The 23,214-nt window shown below is 50.7% G+C and overlaps 1 protein-coding gene across 1 annotated transcript; it reads left to right on the forward strand.

Annotated features, from left to right (window-relative positions):
* The first annotated feature begins 4,020 nt into the window (after positions 1-4,020).
* LOC140661854 (transmembrane protein 45B-like) lies at positions 4,021-22,686 on the forward strand. The gene is given in 10 exon segments (XM_072884640.1): positions 4,021-4,241; positions 4,555-4,696; positions 4,698-4,725; positions 5,889-5,968; positions 10,835-10,838; positions 18,809-19,006; positions 19,354-19,566; positions 20,591-20,775; positions 21,652-21,797; positions 22,569-22,686. Coding segments are annotated over 10 exon segments (1,335 nt in total).
* The last annotated feature ends 528 nt before the right edge of the window (positions 22,687-23,214 follow it).

Below are 23,214 nucleotides of genomic sequence, written 5' to 3' on the forward strand. Positions count from 1 at the left end.
TCCTGTCTGGTAATTTTGGCAGCACAAAGTTCCGAATAAGCACCTGCTGATTTGTAGTTTTTTAGACGAAGCCTGGATGAAGCTGTTGCCCAAGAGATTGAGATGGTTTTGCATACAAATAGTAAAAAGCTGTTCTCTGCTCACTTTGTGCGAAAAGGGGAAAAACAAAGCCATTACAGCCACAGAAACAAATAACCCATGTGGAAATGTGGAAAAGTCCTGATTTGAAAGCTCTGTCAAGAAGAAAAGCAGGTAATGAGTCTCAAGGGCTAAGGAAAAACTACTAGTGAGTAGAGTCCCGGCTACTTTTTTTCCTGCCTTTTGGCAGAAAATGAAGGGGGAAGGTAAAAGCAAGGGGCACTCCTGTGGTTTGGGTACCAGAATGGGAAGGCAGGAAAAATCTGCAGTGAGAAACAAAGAAATTAAGATTTGGGCTTGTTAAATAATGAGGATGCTTCATTTCTACTGAAGCCCAAGCAAAGCTGAGGATGCTTTAAACTGAAACCTTTAAACAATATCAGTCTGCCCAAAGAGCTGGCTCTACCATGCACATATATATTATATGTTTTATGTATTGCAGACTTGTTGGCCGCGCCATGAAGCTTTAATGTTACGTGTTAAGTGAGTTTATGTCCTTCTGGACCAGAAAAGAGTTGGGGATGGAGCCAGCCGGACTCCTGCTGCGCTCGAGTCCCAGCTTTGTCTCTGTTTGTTACCAGGTGTGATTCCATCCCGGCTCCTATCGCAGCACGCAGAGACATCTAACGGCCCTGTAATATATTGCAGACGATGATATTGCAATACACGACGTCATGCCAGCGTGCCTGAGCGGTGACCTGGAGCCGCCACCTTTGCAGAGGAGCTCCAGCGATTGCACCCTATGGCCGACACGTCCTGGGAACTGCAGCCTGGCAATGCAGACAAGGTGTACGCCTCCGTGCCAGCCGTAGTGATAGGATCCATCACTGATAATGTGTTTGTCACCGATATATCCGCCTCGAAACTCAAGAGACAAACAGGTGCCGGGTTGCAGAGACTCCGGGTCAAACCCCTGGTAGATGTTGAATCTTCATTGTGATTTTAATGCTTGTCTAAATCCAGCTCGTGCAATGGGTGGTAGGTTAGACGGGAGACATAGCGATGCCCATGGTGGATCTGGAGGTGAAGCCTTGATGCTGTGGGCAAAACCCGGGTGGGATGTGCAAGTATTTCCCATTGACCGTGGAAATCTGCAGCGAACTGCTGCTTCATTCGGCCCACTCAGCTCCAGCAGCGCATCCCACCCCTGAAAAGGGATTAACTAAAAACGGGGGAAAGGGGAAAAATGAAGAACCAACACAAGGAATTTCGCTCCACAAATAGGGAAACGTCTCGAACGTGCCACTGGCGTGTTGCTGCAGACAGCTTAAGCCGAGAGAAAATTCTTTGGCAGTGACATCAATTCAGCAGTAAGTAATGCATTTTCTAGGGCTGAGATTCAATTTAAGGTCTCTCCAGTGAGTGGAATGATTGAATGGTACTTAAAAAAAACAAACAAACAAACAAAAAAACACAACCAAAAAAATGACAAAAACCAAACCCAAAAAACCAAACCCCAACAAATGAGACTCCTTTTGTTAAGCTCTCGTCAGCCCATAATTTAAAAGGTTGGGTTTCCCCCCACCACCCTTTTTTCCACTTGACCTGTGGTTTATGTACTGAAGTCTGCTAGAACTGCCTTGAACTTGGCTTCCTCTAGAAATCGCCCCTCTGACCACCAAATCTAGAAGTTGACAATAATGTTTTTATATGCGGAGGGACTCATCTAAGGCTTTGAGGATCTTTAGCCCCTCCACACTCACCTACAAGCTGGGACCCAGCAGAAACCACAGATTCACTGAATGCCAGGGAAAGAGAGCAAGAAAAGGACAATTTTGAGCTGTGCATCCTTGAGAAATATGGCACAGAACAAATTTTTTTTTTTCCTAGTAACTTGTGCAGCTTTCAGCAGTCAGTGGTTTATAACCTCCCTAAACCAAAACCCGCCCCCAGACCACTGGGTTTAATAACCCCCAGCAAATCTCTCCTCCAGAAATTTTCACACTTTTTTTCCCCTCTACAGGAAAAAAATATTAGAAATTGCCATAATCTTACAGGGAGCTCTCACTGCCTATGAATTTAAAACTAGCCCGGATAATGCTCTGGTGAAAAGGCAGTAAAGAATAGTTTTGTACTGGCAAGGGAAGGGCTTAAAAGTTTATTTTCTTGCTGAGTGACTGGAGTTAGGCAAAACCCATCCCCAAAGGTTTCATTGTTGGTGATGCAGCTGTAGGGATTGCCAAATACATACTCAACAGAGGACTAGTTTTCTAAAAATAGTGATTAGATTGTTAACTCTGTCTCTGTCTCGATCCAAATTAAGTCTGAGGGCAGATCCGGAGCTGGTGTGAAGGGAAGCGGGGTGCCACTGAGCTTGACGCTTTCCACCAGCTCTGTCCTCTCATCTCCTGCAGACCAGGGCTAGGAGGAAACCTGCAGTGACCGGTGTGCTGACATCACCAGATCTTCACCTTTAAATACGGTGTGGTTTAGGACAAGGCACTGTTTCATGCTGGGGGAAAATGGGGAGAACCTCAAACCCGGGCTGTGCTGGGGTGAATACATGGATATGATTTTGGTGTTGGGTTTGCAGGGTCTGCAGTGCCCAGCCACATGGGTGACCAGAGTCTTATCTCACGTGGTTTTATCTCATGTGGCTGTTTGAAAATGAGATGTTTAATCAAAGCTGGTTGTCTTGACTCTGCAGCGAAGGGAGAGAGAGGGAGGTCAAGCAAGCAGCTCATCCTAGCTCTTATAGACACGTCTCTCTGGCCAGGGTGAGCTCATCCCTGGTGATGCTCACTGGGTTTCACTCCTCTCTGGGTGTCTGCAGGTGGATTGCGATGGTTTTGAGGTGGTCTGCAGGTGGATTGCGATGGTTTTGAGGTGATCTGCAGGTGTTTTGAGAGGGGGTACAGCGGGTGCTGGAGGCTTTCCCGGAGCATCTCCAACTCCGCCGTGTCACCTCCGTGCCACTTGACTTTTGAGAGATGTGAGCCCTGGCTACTGAAGGCTCCTGACCCTGCAAACAATGCCAGAAAAAGCTGTAATCTGTGTCCAAGCAAGAGCCAATGGTTTTGCAGAAGGGTTTTAGGAAGGACCGGTTCAGAAGAGGTGCAGCATCTGTCTTTGGGGCAAGGAGGTGCCGGGCACAGCCGGGATGATCTCTCCCAGACATGATCCTTCAGGTCGAGGCTGGAGCACTCCGTGGGACAAGACGTAGAAGCAGTTTCCATAGCTGAGCTGCAACCCACTCCCGAGGCGCCTTATCTTCATCTCTAATTGTATCTATTCACATGCAATCAAAAGCCGAGAGGGTTTGGGATTAGATCTGCTTTGATGTTACCCCAGGCAAAACAGCAGCTGGGTGTAGTGTTTGTTTTGGGTGTTTGTGCCATGCAGAGGAAGAGGCTGCAAGGTAAAGCACATCCCAGCTTCACGTCGTGGCTCGGCTTTGCTTGACTCTTTGCAAGTCATCATGCAAAGATGACTTTGCAAGTCATCTCTCTTGCTTCCTTGCCTTGCTGGTGACGGCTATGAACTTAAAACCCAATAAATGGAAACGCTGGGGAAAAAAGTTACAATAATACTGGCAGGATTAGATCAAAATAAAATAGGAAAACCCCATTTAGAAATCAACTGCCACTAAATAATTCACCTCTCCCCCATGGACCCTGTTTTCCTGCCTTGTGCTTCAACAGCTAAAACTTTTGGGTTTGTGGAGTAGTTTGGAAAAAAAGGGGGTGGGGGGAGAAAAAGTTGCTTAAAAAGTAAGTCAAAGGCTCCAACATGTGTTCTTGGCTGGTTGAATTCACGATGAGGGTTTTAGGCTTCCCGTGGGAGCTCCCTTTCACAGCTCTCCCCTAATCCTCTGGAAATCGCCTGTTCCCTACAGCTGTTGGTTCGCCAGATAAACTATTTGTTCAATTATTCTTGGCCGAGATGGCGCGGGCTGCCTCAAAGGCTGCCGGCTCCATCCCTCGGCATACTTCAATCGCCTTCGGAGGAGCCCCAGCCTGTTTGAAGCCCACCATCCTCTCCTTGCAAGACCGTCTCCACTCCCGCCCCCGCATCCTTTTTTATCTCGCCACGACATCCCCAAGCGCGGCCGACGATGCTCCCGTGCGGCTTGCAGGGGCAGGCTCCAGTGTCAGAGCGCCTGGGCGAGAAAATAATTACAAATGAAAGAGAGATTAGCAGAAGCTGTTGCGACAAATGCTCTTGAAATGGCTTCTGGAGCGCCGGCGGTCCCTTCTAACGGGAGAAGTTAGCTGCAGCTGCTGTCCCTATAGCAATGCGGAGAAACATGGGTCCCACTGGGACCCCGGCATGAAAGCCCAAGACCCGACAAACCACGGCTCGGGGGGACGAGATGACGGACTGGGGCAGCTTCGCGTCATACAAATGGACTGGTAATTAACACAATTTTTTTTTTTTTTCTCACATTTGTCTGCCCCCTCCACCTCCGACCCTCAGGCTCGGCTTTTGCAGAAGTGTTCAAACCCATCTAATAAATGGCTTGCAGCTGCTGAAAGATGGCTCTTGCCTGGCATTGGGAATCGCTCTGGGTTCACCTTGCGAGGGGTCTGAGCCTTCGGCCTCTCCGAGACGGGCGTGCAATTCCTAAATGGTTTCTCCTCACTTCAGGTAAAGCCACGTTTCAGTTTGCCAACCTCCTCCCACTTAACCAAAAGGTCAGGATAACAGATCATGGTTATCCGGATATGGCTGTTGTACAGGACATGCGGGAAAACCCTTGACCGTCTTTACGTGAGACCTTAAATAGTTGATTATTCATGGAAGGAGGAGAGATGGCTTTCGGGAAGTCGTTCCTACTGAGTGCAAGGCTGAAAGCATCCTACACGTCTGCCTGTGCATGGCTCGGCCCAGCCGGGCGGGTAGATCTGATGGGGCTGAGGTGTGAGACGGATGGGCGTCTGCACTGCAGGAGAGGGTGCGATGAAATACCGCTTTCCTTAATCGCGCTTTCCTTAATTCATATGGCGGCGGAGGAGGAGCAGACTCAGTCCTTATGTGTAACCCCTGCCTCGCTCAGGCAAGAGGTGAGCGATGAATGAGAGCTGTGAAAAGTAGCAATGCCCAATTGATCAGCATGGTAATTATGGGGTTTTTTTCCCCAAAAAATCAAAGTTCAAGGCTAATTAGTGCCCAGTTTTTTCTGGGAAAGGGAGAGGAGGGTTCTTTGGAGGAACAAGAAGCATAGGGACAAGTGAGTCTATCATTTATTAGGCAGTTCATCTCCTGGGGTAGTTGACTCAGGGGGTAAATTCACCCCGATGGCCAAGGCAGCAGGACCGCATAGGGGACAGGAAGGTCACCGGGATGGATACACAACCCCTAGAAATCTAAATGTGGGAAGCGTACAGGCAGCGTGCTTTAGTGGCTTGCGGAGAAATGATGCCAAATAAAGGGGAAAGCCTGGAAGAGTCGTCCCAGCTGAGCATCCTTTTTTCACCAGGCTCAGCAATAGGTGACTGTCAGGAGGGAGGGCAATCCTGCTCGCTTGCAGGCAGAGCAGGAGTACAAGCAAGAGGCCAAGATGAAGACAGCATCCCTGTCTTCGCCTGGCCGTCCAGCCTCACGCTAACCAAAGGGAATGACTGGCTGGGTTTTGCTTAGGGCTGACAAGCACCAATAATGCTTTAATCACCAGCTCTTACAATATAGGCAGCATTAAAAGTATTATCTTTTGGCCTGGAGCTATGGGGAAGCCCTCCCTTGATGACCAAGCCATGGTCAAAGCTTGGTAGTCCCGTGGGATTAGGAGATATGTTTCCCTTTTCCTCCAGACTCTGAGTTTTGCCCTGGCAAGAGGAGATCCTGGCTGCGCTGCCGTCCGAAGTGGTACGGGGCAAGGAGAAAAGCTACAGTAAGATCCGCTTCCCTTCGGGCTCCTGTCTGTCTGCCCCTTGTCCAGGGCCTGCAGCACCTGAGCAGAGGCACTGCAGCATCCCTCTGCTTTGGGGTTTTCCCCCAATTTCTAAAGTCGAATAGGATGTGCAACCTCGCCATGGCTGCATCCCTCTCCCAACCTCCCTTGTATCCCCCCCACCCTTCACCCATCCTCCCTCCATCACCCCCGGGTCCCTTCCAGCTGCTCCCCGTGTCTCCCAAGCTCCAGCAATTGCTCTTGAAACAACACGTCAAAACACCATTAGCTCGTCCCCGGCCAGCTTGGCTCCCTTCCCCAGCCGAAACGGCGAGGACAGGCTGGCGCTGAGGCATCCCGCCTGGTACTTTGAAGCGCCCGCCCGCGCTCGGCGGGGACAGCTGGGCCGTGCCACAATCCCCTCGGCCCTTTGGGCTAAGCCGGGCGTTTTAAAATAGTCCCCCCTCCCTTCCCCTGCCCAACGGTGACAACTGCGCAATTATTTTAGACGCTGTTTACGGACCCATGGCGTAACCGGAGCCCGCGGGCGGCAGGGAGGAATGGGTGATGGTGGGCGAAGGGGGCTGGGGGAGAGGGGGGGCAGCCCTGGGTGGGTTTCACCCTAATTAGCAGCCCCCTCGTTTCTCAGAGGGGTGGCTAAGGGTGCTGGAAAACTTGTCTACATGTGCAAAAGCCGCAGCACAAAAGAGATCGGTGCTGAAAACGGGTGCTTTGCTGCAATCCTTGTTTTTTTAGGGATGGTTTGAACCTCTTGGCATTTGCTTTAGGGCTCACCCAAAGGCAATGCTACCTCCTCGCTGGAAAAGCGATGCTGCCGGGTGGGTTGGGACAGCGGGTAGGGATGGAAACTGCCCCGGGTAATGCCTCGCCTTGTGCCTCAGTTTCCCCGTTGGTAAAACAGGGAAGCGATGTTCGGTACAACCCTAGAAAAGGAGGGGAAGGGACCAGGTTAGAGCTGGTCTTCCTAAAACCACTGCCGCAGCCCAGCTGCTGCAAAGTGCCTTTAGCGGAGGGAGGGCTGTGACAAAGCGACACAAGGAGCTTCTCGCCGGCAGCGTGGGGCTGGCTGGGAGCTGGGCTCCACGAGTGGAAAGCCAAGCCCAAAATAGGGATGCAGCCCTCGGTCCCCCAGGCCTGCACCCTCGCACCCCTGAGCATCCCTCGGCGGCGGTGCGGGAGCCTTTCTGCGAGCCCTCAGCACCACCTAGTGTTCCCAAATTTTGCTGGGGTTCATTTCTGCACACCCGAGACATGTCTGGCCACGCTGCGTGGCAACTGGTCCCCAAGACTGGGACAGCAGCAGCATCCCGCATCCCTGCATCCCTTGTCCCTGCATCCACAAGGACCATCCCTAACTGCCCTCTCTTCTCCCATTTAACACCACAAATCCCTTGTGCAAGCTCTCAGGTGTGAAGGCTGCTCCCCAAAAAGCCAGCACCCGCTTCCCACAGCCCCTCCCAAAGCATCCTCCTTCGTGGGCATGGATTTGCAGGGCAGGCTGAAATGCTTCGCCGCCCAAGGTCGCCTCTGCAGAGCTTGGGGAGATGCTGGTTTGTAGCACATCGGGGCTGTATTTCTATCGCTAAAGGTCAATAAATATCGGGGTTTGAATTCGCTCTTGTCCCTGGGTATGGGTTTTGAGGAAACGCAACTTTTAGGATTGATGGGGATGCTGAAAATTAGCAGAAGTTATAAATGCTTGCTCAGGAAAGAGAGTTGGAGCTACAGTGCTGGGGAGGAGGAGAAGAGCGGGTAAAAATGGTAACTGAGAATAAAGATGGGGAAGAAGAAAAAGTAAATATCGGTATTAACAATGACACTTCCCAAAGCTAATTTAAAAAGCAAAGAGTTCAGTGTTAACGTGTCAAGATGACGAACTAATTTTCCCTCTCTCTTTTCCGATGAAACTACCCACCACCTCCGCTCCTGCCCGTCCCTCGCAGCTTCATGTCCCCAAAAACCTCACCGTCAGTCAGCGACGTTTCTTCCAGCGCCAGATGTTGAAGATCAACGAATCCCCAAATAAATGCCACCTGTTTTAATAGGTGACATGGGAATGAACAGCAAGGGGCTGGGGAGGTGACATTCCTCCCTCTGCCACCGAGATGTGCCCTTGCTCTGCTCACTGCTGAATGGCAGCTTGAAGGAGAGGGGGAAAAAAAAAAACAAACAACAAAAAAATCAAACCTCTGGGAAGTTTGGGGGGTTTTTTGGTTTTTTTGTTGTTGTTGTTTTTTGGGTTTTTTGGTTTTTTTTCTGTGCCCTTCCTCTGCCTGCACCAGCTCCCTTTAAAAAGGCCTGGGGAAAAAAAATGGCCATTTATTTAGCCGAGAAGCGCTGCAGTTGTGCAAAGAATGATCCTTGCCGAAATAAAAAGGGGCAGCTCCCAGGATTTGAAGATTTAATTTTGCCTGGCTCCCGGGGGTGATATTAATGGCACAGCTCTGAGGAATCTGCGGGCAGGGCAGGGGCTGCCCGGCCCCCCACCGGCTCTCTGTCTTGGGGCTGTCACCCCCTCTCCGATGCGGGGACGGAGGTGGGTTCATGGAACATTTCCTTGCCTACCTGCTTTTTTTTGCTCCACATCAGCTGTGAGTTATTTTTTTACGGAGTTTTGCCCACTTTGTGCCCCCTTTTCGGTGCAATCCCTTTAACCTTTAGCCTTTATCACCTCTCCCTGTATCTCCCTTTCTGTTGCCTTTCATTGTTTTCTTGCTCTCCGCCTTTGCTTTCTCTTACATTTCTTTTATCTGGTTACACAATTTTCTTTTTAATGATCTCCTGTCCCTTATTAACGCTTTTGCCTGATCCAAGCACGCTGCAGTGCTGGCATCCAGCTGGGACTGATGCAGTTTGAATCACGTCGTGGCTGAGCTCTCCCCGCTTTTATTTAATTCCAGTCCCCTCTCGCCTGTTTTTACCCAGCCAGGGTCTCAGATCTGTTCACAGGGGGGGCTGAATAGAAACCTTTGGGTTTTTTCTTTGCTTGTGTCTGCTTTCTTTGCCAAGCTCTGCCCCAAAGCAATTGCTTTTCGGTCCGGCCGTGCACGGATGCTGTTTGCTCTCTGCAGCTGCAGATGTGCCGTATCAGATTTATTCACCTTTTCCTTTTGCCATCTGGCAAACTCATTCCTAGACATCTTTGCGAGGGAACAGGGCGTTTGCAAGAATTAGGTCACGTTGCGAGCAGAGTTCACCGAGTCCCTCGCCATCTCCTTTGCTAATTCCCAGTTTGCACCTCCCCGGGCCTCTTTTCACTCCCCATCGCACCCTGCGTGGGGACTAAAGCTGCCCAAATTAAAGGAAATTGTGCTGATGGTAGTTTGGAGGCAGCTGCAGGTCTCTGCCCCTTCCCCTGTTGCAAGGTACTTCGGCATCGCCGCAAACCTGGGTTGCATGTGATGGGTAAGTGCTCAGCTGACAAACAACGCCGAGATGGGAGGATGCTTTGAAGGGATCCTTCCCTGGGTGCCAGGAAAGCTGATGGGACAGAGCTGGTGCAGGTGGCTTGTTTAAAAATGGGAAGATGTAGATATGCAACCATTTTCCTGCAGATATATTGCCGTTGCACAGCACCCGCTCATTTAGGCAGGTTTCGTATGCACCCATGCATGGGTGCAGGAGCGGGGGGGGAAGGAAAACAAGGTGTAATTATCTTGGTTGGAAAACACATCGATATCCCAGCGAGGGACCGCATAAAGATCTGTGTCTGGGCGAGTGTGCCAGGCAGCTCTCCGGCTTGCTTTCTAATTTTCCTGCACCCTAAAATTGCAGGCAACCTGTGCAGCTCATCTGTCCGGCTGCGTGTCTACACGGCAGATGACTCTTTCACCCGTCCCCTCTGCCAGCACATGAAAATGAGGGGAACTAATTTCCTGGCTCTGACACTCCATCATTTCCCCCATTTCTCCAAGCAATTAATTCTGAGCTCTTCCCGAGCCAATTTATGCATCGCTCCCTCCTCTTCCTACTGCATGCTCCAGCCTGTATCTAACACTGCGTCCTTGGAGACTCCAGGTACCAAAGAGCGTAATTTCTTCCCAGAGAGCATCCTGAGATGTTTCTGAGAGCAGCAAACTCCTGCTTTCCCGGTCACTCCCTGCAGATTTGCATGTCGGTGTAAAGCTGCTGTTTGCTGTCAGAGGTCCTATGGATATGTTTAGGGGTTGCAATTCCGCGTGGGATAGGCAGGGAGAAAATAGACATCAGGAGGTGGACGATTAGAGATGAGCAGGACACAAACAGTTTCCCGATGCCTCAAAAATCCCTAGAAGAGAAATTGTGATTTTTTTTCCAGGACTGATTTCACGTGAAGGCAACAAGCTTTGGAAAAGCTGCTGATCAGGACCTGAGCCCTGGGTTTTTTCGGCTGGGTGAGCGGTGCAGTGTGGTGACCAGGACTCCCACCTCCAGTGGTAGCCCAGTGCCCGTGGCTGGTGAGAGGCCAAAATCTGGACATAGGTTAGATGAATTACAGTCTTTACGTGTGGTTTCAAGGCCGTTTAAGGAACTACGAGCGTTTTAAGGGGTGGCTGAGCCCCAGTGAAAATATCGCTATAAATTAGAGGTTACTTTTTTTTTTTTAATGTGTTTTATTGCAAAATGGTTGCTCTGGACCACGTGGAAATGAGAAGTTTTGCTGAGGTCAGATTCTCTTTATCCTCCAGCTCAGGGATGGTCTTTACCCACAGAGAAGCTGTTTGTTTCCTTATAGTAAGATCCACCCCCCACACACACCCCGTGGTTTCGCTCGGCAAATATTTGACGGTGCAAATTTCCTGGTAGCCAAGAAACGCCAACAGGACGTAGCAGAGTGTTTGGCAGGGGCAAATTTCCATTTCAGAGTCAGGTTTAGCTACAGGTTTCGTTTTAGCTAAACTCAGCCTTTCAAGATGAGAGGAGCTGTGGGATTTATGTACCAGGTCCAGCAACTTCATCGCTAATGACCAAGATTTTTCCATGGCATTTTTGGTGCCTCATTTGCATTTTTGGACATCCCCTGTTTTTTTTATGAGCTGGCACAGAGAGGGCAGCAACTCCCCAACTAAATAATTCTTCATGTTTCCAGGCCCTCCATCTCACCACTTATTTTCCTCCCATTTATTTCTCAACCTCAGTTTCAGGTGTAGGGGTTTTTGGGGGATAAAGCCTCCCAATGTGCCTGCAGCATGCCGATTTATTCTCATTTATTCCAGGGCTTGCGGGACACGGATTAAAATGGCAGCAGGCTCCTAGGGCATTCATGAAACACTTTAATGGAGGTGCTGCCTAACTAGAGAAAAGAAATGCCTGCAGCTTGGCTTTTGCCTCTGGAAAATTTGAATCGCCCCACCTGGAAAAACACGCACGGTTTGGGCATCCAACCCCACCGCCGATAAAATCAGCAGCGAGAGGATGCCTGCGGGATGCTTCCTCCCTTCCAGCAGCGCTCACCTCTCCGAGCGGTGAGAAAGGATGAATTACTGGATCATTATTTTTACAAGAAGTCACCTGTTTAAACAACATCACGGGACAGGGGCGAGGGAATAGATTTGAGTTTAATAAATCAAAAGAATAATAAAAATAAAAAAGACAGGGGATTGCCAGACAGTGCTTCTAACCATGAAGTCATTTATAAAACAGGGTGGATATATTTAAAACATTAAAATTCGGCTTTCTTACTGCAAATTCCCCACGGCAGGTGTATTTGCTCTCAGTGATGTAAGTACCTGTGCTGCTCCGTAAAAGCGAGTTAAACCCAGGGCTATTGCACAGAAGGCTCTGTCAGTGCTTCTCTTACAAATATCGATAATAACGCTTACCTCTCTCCCAAGGGCGTCGTGGGGGTTAATTATTTAACATTTGTAAAGCACTTGCAGGGCTGGAGATGAAAGTGGAAAGTATTATTAAGAGTAAACTACATTTTATAGGAGGCCTGGTCAGAAAATTGCATTCGGAGTTGAAATATGGGTTATGAGCGGGGATCCCCGGAGGAGCATCCATCACGACCTGGGAAGCATGGAAAATGAAGTGCTTCAAAGAAATTAATCCGTTCTGCAGTGTTTCGTGGCCGGGGCTGCGCCGAGGGGTGCGGGACCTGGGGTGGGGGGTAATGCCCCAGGCAGCCCCCCCTGCCCACACGACGGGGTGATGGGGGAGTCCAACAGCAAGCCATTTAATCATTGCGATGAAATGTGAGAAAATAAAGACTGGGGGGGGGGGGGGGGGGGGAAGCCTTGAGACAGCCAGTTTTTCAAGTCTGGAAGTCGCAGATGAGATCTGGGGGCAAAACCTGCAAATTAAAGCACCTGGTATGCCCAGGGGTGGGTGGTTTTTATTTGCTTGGGGTTTTTTAACGTGTCCTGGGTCATCTCTCCCCTCCGGCCGGGGTTTGGGAGAGGCTGGGAGTACCTGGGGCTGGCAGGGAGGAGGCAGGGGAGGAGCACGGCTCACCTGGGCGCAGGTGCGGCGGCGGGATCACCGGGACAGGTAAGGCTCCGCTGGCTGGGGCTGGCGTGGGGAGGGGGCTTCGTGTTGGGAAAGGGCTGGGGAGGAGGGTGGAAAGTCACCCCGAACCATGGGACTCACCTCTCATAGCTGGGAGGGGAAGGGAGCCCACCTGCCCACCCTTTGGGTGGGTAGGGATGGGGGGGACCCCTAAATTTGGCATCCGAACCAGCCCCATAGGGAGGGAGGAGAGGGGTGAGGGTGGGCGAGCTCCCCTTGGGAAAGCAAAGTTTGGGGGACATGGGGGGATGGGCTCTGCCCTCCTCAACCCATCGGGGTGTCCCACCGCCCCGGGGTCCCGGCAGGACGGGGCAGAAGAGGGTTTGCTGCAGTCCCTGCCAGGCTGGGCTGGGGCAGTGGGACGTGATGGGGCAGCCCGGCAAACAGGCAGCAACATTTTCCAAGGAGGAAGTTGAAAAATAAACATGATATATGGGGCCCGACAGCGGGCAGAGGCAAGAGCGGGGCAATCTGGGGGCAAGCGGTTCCCCAAAAAGCCCCCCGAGCTCCTTGCTGGGCTGCCTGCAGGAAGCCCTCGCCGGCTCCCAGCTCCGCTCCCAGCCGAATTAAACGCAAAAGCTCTGCCTAACAGCTAGACCGAAATCACTCCTGCGTGCGCTCAACCAGAAACTCTCTCCCCACCCTCCTCTCCCCGCAGAATTGCCCAGAAAAGTCTCTTAGTGCCCAAAAATGTGCGGATTAGGAGGAAAACCAGACCCCAGGGAACTGCCCTGCTCAAGGGATGGTGCTCCTCCCTTAGCCGGGCTCTGCCGGGGAAGGGTTTCTTCCTTCTTCCTACCTGCTGGTAGCTAAAAAACTAATAACATCTTGCTTTTGCAGCACAAGGTGCTATTGCCAAGGCACGGGGCGCTCGCAGAGGTTTGTGTCGGGCAGCCACAGCTATCTGATAAATTGAGGTGCATCTGCATTACTCAACAGGCTTAGGTGTATGTGTTTAAGGCGAATAACTCGATCTATCTGGGATGTATTGCAATGGAGACGGTTTTTGAGTAGCTTGTCTTGGACAGTTTTCTTTGAGGGATGTCAAAGGCAGCTGGGAGGAGCACTTAATCTCAATGCGATTGTCCTGACTGCATTGAGGGGCAGTCGGGACAATTTTAGGATGAGCAATCATCTCATCTTTGGAAAATACCGATTTCTGCAGCACTGCTGGGGGTGGTAATGCGGGTTTTGAGTCACTGTTTTGTGCCGGTACTTGTGAGATAGTAGGGGTTGGGGGAGTCAAGGCTATGCCATCCTCGCACATCGCGGAGCTGGAGAGGCAGTGCGGTGCACAGACCTTGGCTCACCCAGTCCCATGGCAACCACCACCTTTAGAAAGCACTTTAATTTCTTAGGCATCGCGCAGAGGCGAAAAAAAAAGGCTTTTAAGATGGTAACGCGCATTTCCCAAAACAGATCATTTTTAAAGTCAGACCTCGTTGCCTTAAAACCACAAATAAACAAATGCAGGTCGTGAAGAGAAGCAAAAGGATGATGAAGCGCCTGCTCCGAGCCCCTGTAATTAAGATGGCTTTGGCTAATTTGTTTCATTTCACAGCTTTCTCTGCTGGGCTGTAACTTGGAGCTGCTTCTTGCTGCTTCCCTGATGGTGGGGCTCAGCGCAGGGGTAGGGATGGAGAGTCCAAAGCAGGGACTTACAAAACAGACGGCAAAAAGAGGCAGCGTAAGGAAGAGCAGTAGCAGGCAGAGAGCAATATAACCTCTCCATCACCAGCTTTTCCGTCTCTCTCTCCTCCAGTGTCTCTTCTCAGGTGGGTCCACTGTGTCTATTAAATAGACCTCAGGTCCAGCATCCCAAATTTGAAGCTTTCATCCCGGTTTGAACTTCCAGGTTGAATTTTCCCATCGCAGCAGGACTTTGTTTTAGGATTAGTTCGGTCTATCTCGTGTGTCTATCAGCAGCCGCTGTACAAGCTCCTGCAGTACCTGATGGTCCTTCAGATACTCCCCAGCAATTGAGCCTAATAGTTTCCAATGATGATGATAATTTTTAACCTAAGACTAAAACCCCTAAGGACCCTTTAGAGGCAGAAAAGTTGCTTTCATGGTTTTGCAGATGCGGCTGGGCTCGCGAGTATTAGTAACAAATAACATGATTGCTCGGTGTCACCGTTAACGCTCCCCGGTGCAGATGGAGGCAGGGACAGAAGAAAAACCGCCGATAATGGGATGAAATGGTTCGGAGTGGGTTTTTAGTCTGACATTAATGCATTAGGGATCCAACTCCGAGGGGAGCTAATGGAAGCGCTGCTATGATTAGAAGTGCCTCTGCAGACGAATAAGACAGCGCTGGTAATGGAGTGAGGCAGCGCAGGCAGGCAGCGGGCACCAGGAGAGCTTATATTTGTAGGCGATGCCTCTCCTGACATCCCTCGGGTGTCTCCTCTGCCGTCGTTCTGTCCGCAGAGGCACAGGTATCTCACCTCCATGTCTTCTTCTCCAGTCACCCCGCTGCTGCAGCGCTGCCGCTTGCCTCCCAGGCGGAGCATTTGGGCGGTGGGGTTGGTTGTGTCGTATTCAGAGGAAGACGTGGTGCACAAGGAGAGCACGCGGGGTGGGAAACGGGCTGGTGGAGGATGCTTTTTTGGCTGAAGGTCGGTCTGTAGGTCTGGGTTTGATGCTCTCCTGCAGTCTCTGATTCAGCACGAGGAGACCCAGACCACCTCTAGAAGGCTGGAAATAGCTTCGTTATTTCCAGATATGCACCTCAGTGGCATTCCCCAGCTCAGCCTGAGCTCAGCCTTTTTTTTTTTTTTTTGCAAGCCAACACATTTTTCTTCTTCACTGAGTCAGCCTTTCCCCCGGCATCGTCCCTGTCACCCGCAGACGCTCCGAGAGCCAGGCGGCAGGTCCCACGGAGAGCAAACCAGCTCTGGTGTGTCTGAACTGCCCGATTTGCAGAGGTCGAAGGGCAAAGTTAATTGCAGGGGTGATGGCTGTGAGCTCTTTCCAATGGTGAACTTTAGACTGTAATTTCCAAGCTGGGGAAAATGGAAGTGACGCCCTGACTGAGACATTATCGATGCACTAATAAAACCTTTACAGAAAAAAAAGAACCTCGGTAAAGCGAATGAGACCTTTGGAAAACTCAAAGGGCCCAGGGTTTGGCTGGAAAGAGATTATCTGTGACTGCCACGGCAGGGCGAGAGGAGGAGGCAAAAGCTGAGTCAGGCTCCTCGCCATCCTCCCTGCTGCTCCGGCACCTCCCCGGGTGGCTGGGTGCATGAGCTATAAACCGAGAAGAAACCAGCTCCTTTCGGGAGGTGATAAGAGCAGATGAAACAGTAAATCATTAAGCCGGCGCAGCGCACAGCATTGTAATAAACCACGGGCAAAGTGCATTAATTACAAGCCAGCAGGGACGCGGGTGCGTTATCAAACACGCAGGTCAGACGGCGAGGGAACGGGACAACGTCACGCTTTGCAGGGATGCCCCGTGATGGTGGTTGTTGCTACCAACCCCAACACCAGCCAGACCTCCAGCTTTTTCTTTTCCCCAATGTGGTTAATTGCACGCAACGTCTCGCCGCATTTGGAGCTGTAGGGATAAACGAGAGCTGTTTGCTCCAGGGCGCTCACAGTTGAAAACATAATTGTTGGGGTTTTTTTTTTTTTCCCCTGCACTTACCTTTTGCATGTTTTCAGAGGAGGAAGAGAAGCAGGAGAAATAGTTTTGCTGGTCACGCGTCCCAGATAAGCCACCCTGCTTCCTGCTAGCGAGCGATCGGGCAGGTACGGACGGCAGCAACCCCGAAACAGTTCCCGTCACCCTGCCGTGCTCACCCCATCTCATGTACGCGCTGTAAGGTGGACGTGCTGGCCAGCCAGGTTGTGCGTACTCCATTTAAGTGACCTTTAAGTCTCCCTGCTTTGATTGATCAGTGATTCCTTTAGGTCATCCCATTCTGACTGCATCGATCTCGTGGGAAATCATCAGGTCCCATTAAATGTCTGCCTTTAAAATGTAACTGCTGAAGCTAGATCATGGAGTTATGTATTTGGCTATATACTGCCGTGGTAGTGTTATAATCATAGCATTAATACGGCATGATATGGCTGCAGTACTTCTTGTCGTGGTATTCTGCGATTGGTTTAGTTCTGCTTTCAGTCATTATCCTGATATTATACCATTGCATGTATGTGACGGGATTCGCTGCTCACCCAGAAAATACTGATTTTTCAGCCATCTCCCTGGCTCAGGTATGCTGCTCCCTTAATCACAGGGATACAGGTGGATGCTCTCAGTGCCCGGTTGTCTCTTTCAAAGGACTAAAGAGCTATTGTATTAACCCACTGGACTGTGCTAGCATTGCTGGTAAACGGCGTCTTGCTTTGATTTTATGTTTAATTACCCAAGGCACCCCCTGTCAATAAATCTCTCCTTTTAAGTCGTGAAATAAGGCAGAGCCTTGCAGTGCTGCTGACAGCTGCCTGCAAAGCTGCTAGCCAGTACAGTCGAAAATAATATTTCCACGCACAGCTTTTCCACCCTCGGATTAAATCCCCTCCTAAATTTGTTTGCATGAAACCCACCATGATAGCTCATAGGTGTTTGGTGAAGGCAGGACTGCGGGACCAGCCTGGTGTAAGCTGCAAGGACATCAGCCCTGTCTGCTGCTGCTGCATGGAGCTGCGTGCAGCTGGGAGGTGTTTGCACGAGGAGGCAATGTTTGCTTACCTCGAGGCGTTGGATTAGCTGGTTTGGTTAAACCAGTTCAAATCAGGCAGGTCGGCTACAGGGCTTTAGCAGGTCTGACCTAACCCGGCGGACTTTCCTGCCCAGGGACAGCTGCCTCTGGGAGATGGTATCTGCACCCAGCTGAGCTCCGGGGGCATGGACTTCATGGGGCGAAACAAGGTGTCCCTGGGACAAACCGACCTGAAATCGGATATTAATAAAGCCAAAGCAACCGCTCTCCCCTCTCAAAGGCTGGCAGCAGCAAGCCATATTCAACTTCGCACCCAAATTCTCCTTTATGCAGAAGGCAGGCAACAGCAGAATAAGGGCATTTTTGGGTTTATATTTCCAGCGAGTGGGGACTGAAGCCCAAAATGCAGCTGGGGAAGGCGGTTTAAGGATAACCGGGTCGTGGGCATCTGGGATGGGGAGGTCAGGTCCAGCGCCAAACTACGCAGCCCCTTGCTATGTGGATGGACAACATCCACGCCACGAGAGAGCTGGTTTCTGCCCAGCGTTAAGCGCAGCTCATCATGGAGCGGAGCATTACTAAATGGAGAAGAACACCCTGGGAACCAGCAGCACAGCCTTTGCTATCAATTAAAAAAATCCTAATTGACCAGCCTGACACGACCGACCTGCGATCGTGCCAAGGCAGGCCCCCGAACATATGCTTGAGCCCACATGAAAGAGCTAATCGTTTCTCCACCTAATTAAGCAAACCAGCAAATGGCAAACAGGAGCTGGCTGGGTTTTAATGCTGTAATTCTCCTAGGAAATGGGTCCTCCAGCCCTCCTACAAACCATGCACGCGTGCGCTCCGGCACAAAGGGGCACGGAGGCTCGAGCAGCTCGGCTGGGATCCCCGGGCTCTGCGCGGTGCAAATCCCGGCTTAGAGATGCTCCGGAGAAAGAAGAAGGGGTGGGAGGAGGCGGTGATGCAGGGAGCGAGTTGGTTTCTTTGGCCAGAACCTAAATGTTTTGTTTCCAGCAGCTTTTGGGGTATTTTTGAAGCTATTATTTGTAACAAAATGCTTTGGCTTTGCAAAATAGATGTGGGGTGGTTCCCCCCCCCACCCCCCCTCTTCCATGGGCTGAAAATATTCCAGGAATTTAAAAAATTTTTGGACATAGCACAGCACTTCTGTGGCTGTTCAAGGAGCTAAAGAAACCCACTGAGGTTTACCCCTAGACCTTACTGTTTTCCCTGTGTATTTTCTCTCCTGCCTGGTCCTGAAAAGCCCACCTTGCCCTGGTCTGCAGCGGATGCTCTCGCTCGTACCTGCAGAAGGGTAGGAAAAGCAGGAGCTACTGCTGGGAGGGATCCTGGGGATGCAAAGTTCAGGCTAGGGTGTGTCAGAGATTGCAGCCGATATGGGGCCTCTGCTAAACTAGTCTGGGCTCCGGCTTTTTCGGGTATTTCCTAACCTTGGGGCAAGGACCTCAGAGAGGTCCCTGATGATCCCACCTCTCACCCTTGGGGGGTTTCTCAGTGTTTTTCCCTATTCCCATGTGTCTGGTCAAGCCTCTTCCAGTCCTCCCTGAAAGGGAAATCCCATTTTTTCCAGCGTTATGTCAAATAACTGGTGTAAGTTGTATAATGACATTGTTTTTCTTTGCCTTGTCGTCAGAGGAGGTTGTCAGGATGGCAAACTTCAAGGGTCACGCGCTTCCAGGCAGCTTCTTCCTGCTCTTTGGGCTCTGGTGGTCTGTGAAATACCCGCTGCAGTATCTCAGCCAGAAAGCAAATAAGAAATTGCACAAGATTTATTATTTCCAGCGTGTGGATGCCATCGAAGGGGGAATCAAAATCATCTTTGCTCTAATAGGTAAGGGTTATATTTTACTAGCTATGCTGGTAACTTCCCAGGGTGTAGTGATGACCATACTGGAGCCCTTACTCCAGAGAAACCAGTCCAGACGTGGAAGGATGTGTTCTTGGTGGTCATCTTGTCTTGATCTCTAATGGAGTTTGATGTGAAAAGACCAAGTCTCGTACCCCTTCCCAAGGCTGAGCTACCATTAACACAGGCAGGCCTGATTTTTACGTCCAGTCCTTTCTCCCTAACGCGAAACCATCAGCTCTTGCTTCAGAAACTCCCCGCAGCAATGAGTAGCATCAACCATCATTGCAAATAAACCGTCAGAAACGGCATGCTCTCGCGTGTCCGTGCAGGGATGCTGGCAGAGCAGTTCGTCCCGGACGGTCCACACTTGTACCTCTACAGCGGGGACAACCACGACTGGGTGAAGCTGATGAACTGGCAGCACACCACCATGTACCTCTTCTACGGCCTCTCCGGGGTGGTGGACGTCTTCACCTACTTCTCCCAGGTGGTGCCGCGGGGTCTGGATCGCCTCATGCTGTCCGTGGCTGTGTTCGTTGAAGGTCAGTAGAAGGTGGCGCTTAATTCGGGGAGGGATGTTGGAGGGTGAGTCAGAGAGGGACGAAAATTTGCCAGACTGAGATCAGTTCAGAGTCTGCCAGACTCTGAACACCCCTGAAGACAGGACATGTTGTAGGTGATATATTATCGAAGGGCGGTCTGTAGCAAGATGGGAAATAGAGGCATCAATAGGTCCTGGCTTTGCCTGGTTTGCGATTTCTGGGGTGACAGCGATACAAAGCAGGAGGCTGGGTTTCCTCGTTATGATAAATAGCTGGTGGATGCTGCATTTATCTTACACCTACAGAGCTGTTTGCGTGCCCCGCGTTCCCCCCGAGAGCCATTAATTGCACTGCAGACATCATCATCCTCATCTGCTTGCATTGCACGTGGCAAATTCAAGTGACTTATTCCAGCTTCAGCACATCATGAATATCATTTTGTCTTCAGGCTGTCTGGCAAGTCGCGAGCCAGGATTTCAGACCCCTCTTGGATCACACAGGGAAAAGACACTAGGAAATGAAGGTCTTGCTTATACAGAAAGCCCTTTAATGAAGGCACATCTCTTGTTATTTTCCCTTCCCCATCCCAATGGTTTTGAAGCAGCAGCAGGGGCAGCTCAACAGGCACGGTTTGGCATGTAAGAAAAGGAAATCTATCATTTCCAGCTCCCAAGAAAATGGTGAAGTTCAGCAATAGGAAAGCAGGACACAGCAGGAACCTGGCTATGAGGGGAGGCTGATCTGAAGGGATGATGGCACCGACACGGGAAGAAAACCACCCTTCTGTTGTCCTCTGTCTTTGGTCCCCATACCGCCCAGATCCTCCTGCCCCAAGGTTGGGCGTCTCATCCCTCCAGGATGATGGGATGCCAGGAGACCTAGAGGGATGGTGCTGTGTGGAGGCCCTTGTTTCGTGGTGACCTGTCTCAGTTTGCCAACCGGGCAGGTGATTTACTCTACCAGGGCTCTGTGGTCACGGTTGGTATTGCTAAGGCTGCTCTAAGCGTGGTACGTATTTTGGCAGGTTGTCTCTTTTATTACCACGTCCTTCACCGCCCCGTGCTGGATCAGCATATCCACTCCCTGCTGCTCATCGCCATCTTTGCAGGGGCCTGCAGCATCATGCTGGAGGTCTTCCTCCGCGACAACATTGTCCTGGAGATGTTCAGAGCCGGTCTCACCATCATCCAGGGAACGTGGTTCTGGCAGGTCAGTTCTGCCTTCTCTTGCGGAGCAGAGCACCGAGGCAGGAGAGCAATAGGAAAAGAGGAAAAGAAGCCGTACATCACGTATCAATCGCACGTCTCTGAAGGATAATTTTGCCAGGCTGGCTTCATAAATAGATCATAACCCAGAATGAAAATTTACTTATCACAGGTCATCTCTGATGACTGCTCCTGCTGAAATAGCTGTTTGTCTTGGCTTGTTGCTTCTCTGGGGGAAAGGCAAAAGCGAGTGCTCACAGTGAGCGAGCAACATTTTACAGTATCTAACAACCAAGTACTAATTGCTTAATGTGTCTAATGCACCCTGCAGCACTCCCTCTGGTTTAGTGGAAAGATGCAAACCCCACCAAGCAATAAAATGGCTGAGTAAAAATACGGCCAGCTGATTGCTTTGGTAGTAGCTGGAGAAGCAAAGAAATCAGCTGGAGATAACCACTCCTGAAACTAGGCTGCTGAAAAGAGATGTGAGTTCTCCTCCTCTTTCTCAGCCCCAGGTCTGCTGCGCTAACTCAAACGGTTTATTCGGAGATTAAAAACTGGGCCGAGCTTGTAGAATATTAAATTTGGAGTTTTTAAAGGATGGCTAGGAGTCTGCAATGCAGGGGGACAGTCGTGTCTGGGTATTGTACAGAAAAAGAGAGACCGCAGGCGCAGACCTGCTTTGTGTGGCCTCTGATTGCAAGGCTGGACTTCAATGAGGCCAGCACTGTCTCAGCAAAAACCAATATCCTGGTCAGGGCTCAAGTCCCTCGGTCACCACGTGGATCATGGTGATAACTGAGAGGGACAGAGGGGTGCTGGAGGGCTTCAGTACATTGATTTTTTTCCCCCAAGGTAATAAGTTATTTGTTCCACCCAGATCGGGGTCGTGCTGTTCCAGCCGTGGGGAGGTCCGACGTGGGATGAGAACGACCACAGCAACATCATGTTCCTCACCATGTGCTTCTTCTGGCACTGGGCAGCCGCTGTGGCCATCCTGGCTATAAACTACACTCTCGCGTACTGGTACGGCTGGGGCATGAATTTGGGCAGGAGCGGGGTGGGCAGACAGCGATGGGGACGTCTGGAGTGAGATGCAGATGTACTCCAGCCGATCCTGGAGTACAAAGTCACAGCCGAATACGCAGCCCCTGACTGCTGCAAGTTGCAGGGCACGGTGACGAATGTGCGTGTTATTTGTCGAGTGCACAGAATGCAAAAGAGTGTCAGCAAGAGGCACGGGCATTAAACACGGAGAAGTCAAATAACCGAGCCCCTGAAGCTGCTTCTGGAACTCACACCACTTTTTTTTTCCTCTGCACCGGGTGCTGGAAGTCAAACTTTAATTCGATAGAGAAATCAAAGCTTTATCAGGACCGCTTGACACTTTGTCCCCTCCCTTGCACGCATTTCGAAGCAGTTGACAGTCGCTGAGTTATTAGAGATACAACGGCACTGTCTGATTGCTAAGGCATCGCCAGCCCCCGGCATGGCCTTTCCAAGGGAGCGGGAAGGGGACGTTATCCCACTTTCAGGGTGCTCCTACAGCCTATGAGCCTCTAAGAGCTGCTTCAGGGCTTGCTGAGACATGGGCTACGGAAGGGATAGTCCAATCTATGCAAGCAAATAGACTTTATGCAGAATAAAAAAGCTCCAAACCCCCAAACCCCAGCATTTTAGGACCTTTATAATAATTTCTCCCCCTCTGTATATTCATTATCGCTCCCCTGAGCGGTCTGGTGAGTGGCAGTAGTTTGGGGGGTTTGCTAACGGTGATTTATCGCTGGTGTGTTACAGCTGCATCCAGAGGTGCAGGAGCGGCAGCGGAGAGCCCTACATCGGTCTCGGAGTCCGGCAGCAAAAGTGTGACACAAGCTCCCAAGCCGCCTTCTTAAATGGATCTGATGAAGAGTGAAGAGGGTGCCATCTCCTTCTCCAAATACATGAAGAATCTGTTTTCTAGAAGGAAAAAAAAATTTAAAAACCTAATCAAATGTTTATGTTTTGGAAGACCAAAGGGAGGTGCCACCTTTCTGCTGCTGGGAAGCACGTTGAGCGCACGGGTGGTAGCTGCCCTCCGTCCGTACCCGAATATCGCCATCTCTGAAACGAGCACCGTGTGCAGTGATTTTTGGCAAGAAAATTAAGTGCAGAAATTCCACATGACGAGATCACTTTGTCCTATGGGTTCCCACGTGTGTTTCCATAGCGATGGACAGCATCCTTTGGCCAGCTGGCTTTTCCAAGCGCCTGGAGGCTTTGACCTGCCGTGATTGAAGTCAGGGAAACTTCCAGGCTGAGGTCGTGTACCTCCGGACCGAGGCATCATCCCGAGGAGGAAGAGTAAAAGAGCGTTGAATGCGAGATTATGTCAAATTTGCAACATCATGGCTTGATTGTGCACAATACAAACTTCATTACCGAAGCTTTGAACTAAAGAGGG

Source organism: Ciconia boyciana, chromosome 20 (assembly GCF_034638445.1).
Source record: "Ciconia boyciana chromosome 20, ASM3463844v1, whole genome shotgun sequence".
Lineage (NCBI taxonomy): Eukaryota > Metazoa > Chordata > Aves > Ciconiiformes > Ciconiidae > Ciconia > Ciconia boyciana.